Source organism: Diadema setosum, chromosome 19, assembly GCF_964275005.1.
Source record: "Diadema setosum chromosome 19, eeDiaSeto1, whole genome shotgun sequence".
Classification (NCBI taxonomy): domain Eukaryota; kingdom Metazoa; phylum Echinodermata; class Echinoidea; order Diadematoida; family Diadematidae; genus Diadema; species Diadema setosum.
Window position 1 is genome coordinate 33,765,666 of NC_092703.1, and position 6,022 is coordinate 33,771,687.

Sequence of the window (6,022 nt, forward strand, 5' to 3'; positions counted from 1 at the left end):
TTAAGGGTATGTGCAATTTCCATTCTGTTCATGCTCTTCTTCTTTGGTAAGAATTGTTAAACTTGTTATTATCAATTGTTATGATAACGTAATTGGATTATATTTATTTGTATTTATTTTTCATATTTTCTTGGTGTGGCATTTTTTCAGGGGTGGGGGGGGGGGGACATGAAATATTTTCGGGTTGATGTGTAGAAAAGTTTTTCCCCCTCAACATTAAGTTTTGATTTCACTGATGTCCTCCAATGAGTATCTTACTTAGTATTTGGGAAAGAATTTGTATTTCTAATTGGCATCATGTACACACACACACACACACAATCTGTTTTCAGATTTTGATGTGAAACAAAATATGGTCAGTCATCGCACTATATTTGACCGAAATTGAATTGAATATAATACAGTCACCGATATACTAAGCTCTATCACTCTTAGTGCCAAAAAGAAGATATTTAAACATTCTGTAATTCCATCGCTTTGAGTCCCCCCCCCCCCTCCCCACCCCCACGCCCGAACAAACTTGAAACTACAGTCGCCAAGTAGTTATGGGCACAGGCAAATGGGAACCTTAGTCAGTTCAATTCAAGTCAGTTCAATTTTATTTTCTAATTTCCATATTTCTCAAAGGAATAACACATTCTTTGACAGTAATACAACGATAACAAGAATGCAATGTATAGCCTACAACATGGACTTCACATTACAAAATTAATAACGTCCTAAACACAGATGTTAATGGACATGTTATGCTGCAAAGCCGTCTCAAAAAAGTGACAGAAATAATGATGGGGCCTGCATAAAAAGCTAGCTTGTAAAACTGCAGGTCCCAAAATTCACGGATGTGAAAATTACGGAGAACGGATATGAATGACTTGAATAACTACATCATTCTAATAATAAAAATCAATATTAATGAATGGACTTGTATAAACCACATATTGCTTTGACCAAGGAATCTGTTGAGTAAATTCATATACATTTCGTGATATATTGTGGTAATTAAAATGTACTACATTCTAAGATATTAGATTGTCATATATTTTCTCAGCGAGCGCGCGTTTGTTTAAAAAAAAGTAATATAGAAAAAGTTAATTGTGGCATAAAATGCACAACAATTATACGATGCCTAGTATTCATTGACAAAGTAATACGTGTATATATAAGTACGTTTATTGCGCGAAATATTTACATGTAGGCAAAATAGGGATTTTCTTTCGGTGCCATGAGGGTGGTATCCCTTAGAGAAAGTACTCTTAATCTACACTAAGTACGTCCTCAAACTGATATCATTTACTCAATATTCGGACTCCAATTTAATTCTCTTGGAGTTATTTGTGTCAGCAAAGGACCCTGCAAGCCAGTAATCCATTAGCCGTCACTTCCTTTTCATTTACGTAGAAATATGAAGCCGAAAACTGTGATTGGACTCTTGCAGTGTATATCTGCATTCGATGAATAGAACAACAACCCCATCAGATTATGCTTGTCAGAAAATGATTTTATCAATGCCTTTGAGACAAATCTTAAACTTATCTATTCCACCTATGAATAACGTTTCAAATCATTTCATGCATTTTTCTTTATCTTCATGAATCCGATTTCAAGTTTCATGATAATACACACAGTACTTTTTAACCTATCTGTAGTTTTATAAGGTTTAAAGTACCCCCAAGTAATCAGAGCCTGGGGGGGGGGGGAGGAATGGTTTACTCATTCTCATTGTACATTTCGCCTTAAATGAACATGCTGTCAAAGTTTAATTTACCAAAGTTTCTTTCAAACAACATTCGTGAGCTGAACAATGAGTACAGAAGTGTATTCCGGAATATCTTTGAATAGTTATTGATAAAAGAAGACAAAGTTCAGTCAATCAGAGTCAACCCAATAATCGCCAACGGCATGCATGGCTTCATGTGAGATAGCAAAGAGATTTGACGGCATTGGTCAACAGAGGGTCAATGATCACGTCTAGTGTGATGGAACCATGAACACGATGAATCCAAGTTTGTGATACTTTCATTATCATGCCAAGGGGCTTTACGGTAAAGCTACTATACTCGACGTAGCCTGCCTTGAGAAACAGAGAAGGCTAATACCTTTAAATACAAACATTATACAAAGCAATGCATTCGGATATAAACAACTGGATGAATAAAGGAAGAGGCTAGTTAACAAATTGCATTACGTTTCCAGAATATTCATTACTGACAATTGATTGTGTGACAATGACATTTTTATAACAGTAAAAGAATGCTCGCATCGAACGATGAGAATGTAATACAGCGTTCTAACAGCAATAAAAACAGACTGCCGAAAGTGCAAAGAGGAAAATGGTGAAAAGATCTAGGCTCATAACCCTGAAACCACCATGACCATCACATCTGGAAACCCCATGTCGTCAAGGTAGTTGTTACGTTTTATCATTATTGCCACCAAAACTATTAACGTCATCAAGATAAGCATCAGTCACGTCTATGATTTTACAATGAGTTTCATTAACACACATACTTCAAAAGCACAAATCTTTGTACAATATTTACAATACACAATATACACAATATTTAATGACATGTTTATGTACATGTCAACAAAAATCATATTTGAATAACAATAACACTTAAAAAGAAAATATATCGTCTACAGACTTGTATACATGTAGAATGGATTAGGACATAGCCTCCCTTACGAGAACAACGTAGCGACTTCTGAACTGCTCTTTTTCTTCACAGTTTTTTTTTTGTTGAAAATCTGAAATGTATTTCAAATATTCTAGCACTACCGAGCAACTGTTTAACATCATGCAAAAGAACTTACACTTTACCTTTTGACTAGAGTATATTGTCCTGCGCACGTCAGAGGGGGCACTTGCCTCCCCCAAATACTTTTTTTTTTTTGGTGGACAAATGCCCCCCCCCCCCCGCCTGTAACAAACAATCAATTATTTAAAGACCAAAATGAAGAATAAAGGCACTTTTCTTAAATGTCAATTTCATAACTGAAAAAAAGCCAAATTTTCGCTACGGCGTCATGATGCGGTAATATTAATATAATATAGACTGGCCTGTGGGGGGGGGGGGGAAGAAATTTATTGCCCGGACTAGAATTGTATTCCCCGAGTGGAAAACGAGGGCAATACTCTTCTAGTGAGGGCAATAAATGTCGTATCCCCCGAAAGGACAGTCCATATTATTATCATTACCCATTTTCAGGCATTTCAGGCATCTTCGAACAGTTACATTACAATGTAAACTTCCCGATTTACGGTAACAAAATCCACTCGGCGTCGGGTCGAACCCTACACCACTTCGCTCAACTACACCCACGTCATGCTTGCAAACAACCCCATGCACAATCAAGTACTAGCGCGTTCGCACAGTCGCAGCGACTGTCCTCTTTTTTTCATGTGCTATAACGTATGGGAATTTGCCCTTTACGCGAAACCTCTTCGCGAGCGATGCGTGTGTCGCAGATTTGTGAATGTCTCGTCTTTGTGACTGACCGCAATGTTTTCATGTAAAGTGAGGGTGATACGCACTAATATCCTAATATCGCCCGCTGACGTTGACAACCCTGCAAAATACCACTGCAATTGCCCCGCAAAACTACCTCGTATGGGTAATAATATATCATATCTATATAAGTTATACAATAATATCTACATACAAGTAAATATAGTTTATAGATGGTAGCTAGCCTTGGGTCATTCGACTAGTGTGTCCCCTGGAACGTAATTTTCTGGGTTTTCTTTTTCTTTCCTTCTCTGCTTTCTAGCAATATAAGAATATTTTTCATTACTCGAACAATGCGATCCTGTTTAAGCTTTTAAAGAACACATTTCAGACTAAAACCGAATGGCAAAGTGAAAGTGGCTCAACAATGCATGTTGGCGCTGACCTAGCCTATATATGCACGCAATGCACTCATAATATATAATATACATGTATAATATAACATATAATTGCATGTTGGCGCTGACCTAGCCTATGTATGCACGCAATGCACTCATAATATATAATATATAATATATAATATAATATATAATATATAGAATAATGTTTCTGAAAGGATGTTGCACGAACCCCGTGACTTCTGTTATTTTGAGTCAATAAGAGTGTAATACAAAATTTAGTTAATGGTCAGACGTGAAATTCTATAATTTACATTCCGAAGTGGGTTCCTGGACAACTCAACCCCGCGCTCCCTGGCTCTGCCCGTACACCGGAAACGAATAGTTATGATCATAGTCCTTCGCAGTGATTTTTCAATATTTTTAATTCGAGAGAAATCTGATTTAAAATGTTCTATATAAACGCGACTCATGTACTCTATTTTTCCAAAAGTCCCTACCGTGCGAGGGGGTAACCCCCTCCCACACCCTCCCCCATCCTCCCCCTGCTCGAGCGCTTCGCTCCCTCGCCGAGATTTCACACCGTTACATAAATTGTACCCTTCCTGCAGTTATAATCATAGTCCTTCACAGTGATTTCTTTTACTATGTGTAATTTCCTGCGAATTAGTTTTAGAAAAACTCTTTGCCGTCGAAAATCGGAGAGTTGGAAAACCCTTCGCAAACGATGGCCGTGATGGAAGACCCAACGATGACTTCAGCTTCCGGGACCGAGACGACGATGACGGCGGCAGCCACGTAACAATGTTGAAGTTTCCTCCGGTACTAGTATCGGGAGGTAGAAAAACAATTTCTCCCAGATTAAGCTTATTTAAACCTGTCTGCTGAAAAGCTAAGCTCTCTCCTTGAAAAGACATTTTTCGTGGCTGTTCGTAATCGGGATCACTCTTTCCGAGAACTTCTTCCAATTTTTGACATAATGTGTCGTGCGCAGTCAGAGCTACACCCTCCAGAGGCATCTTCAAACCATTCTCAACCAGATCACTCACTTCCTTCATCTGACTGATTTGTAGCTTGCTGGCATCTTTCATGCCTTGCAGCTCTTTGTTGAATACCTCGATACGCCTCGTACACTCTTTGATCAGGTGATCTCTTCTATCCTGAAGCTGTTGGATTGACTCTTCGCAAGTCTGTTCGATCTCCCGGGAGAGCTTATCCAGGACTTGCTGCATCTTTGCCTGCTGCTCCTCGATGAACACGATGTATTCATCAATCTTCGACTTCTCGACGTCGGCCCGACCACGTAGCTTACCGATCTTCTCCTTCTGTTCGTCTTCATGCTCTTTGCCGTCGAGGACGTTGTGCCCCTTTTTATCGTGTTCCATCGTGCCACACCGGAAACAGACGAACCTCTTGCACTCGACGCAGAAACATTCTTCATCCTCGGACTTGTGCTTCTGACACTTACGGCGCTTCTTCTTTGAAACTTTCCCCAAATTAATGTCATCCACCTTCACAACCTCGTGTCCCGCAAACTTGTCCCACCTGTCGTGAGTCTTGTGGCAGTCAACGCACATGTAGTCGTCGCATTCTTGGCAGTAGGTGATGGCTAGTGGCTTTTCGTTTCCTCGGCACACGGTGCAGGCTTGGGTCTGGTATTTGACATCTTCGATCAGAGACTTGATTGGCTGGTTACTTTGCAGTAGGTCGACATTTCCTTTGGGGACGTTGGTGACCTTACGGCAAACTGGACATGTTATATTGCTCTCCTTCTGAGAGTTAGAGAGTCGCATCAGACAGTCTTTGCAGTAGGTGTGGGAGCAGGACAGTAGCTTTGGATCAGCAAAGACGTCAAGACAAATGGGACACTGGAGGTTACTTGTCACGAGGTCATTTACACTGGTTGCCATGGTGATGTTTCTGAGTAAAACGAAAGTAAACGAATGGAATAATTATTTGGTAGGCTTTTGATTCTTTCGATTTTTTGTGTGTGATTACTTATACGCATGTGTATTGTATGTGTTTTCGAGTAAAGAGAGAGTAAAGACGTGCAAGAGGCTTCCGAAGTTATATTTTGTACAATGGTCTGCATCGGTTTTTCGAAGTTATATTTTGTACAATGGTCTGCATCGTAGGAAGAACGCAGCAATTATAGAATTCCCAAATGTTTGAATC

At 39.4% G+C, this 6,022-nt stretch overlaps 1 protein-coding gene across 1 annotated transcript; it reads right to left on the minus strand.

Annotated features, from left to right (window-relative positions):
• Positions 1-4,464: 4,464 nt before the first annotated feature.
• LOC140242456 (E3 ubiquitin-protein ligase Midline-1-like) lies at positions 4,465-5,757 on the minus strand. The gene has a single exon (XM_072322189.1). It carries the CDS (start codon positions 5,755-5,757, stop codon positions 4,465-4,467), a length of 1,293 nt encoding a protein of 430 aa, XP_072178290.1.
• Positions 5,758-6,022: the final 265 nt, after the last annotated feature.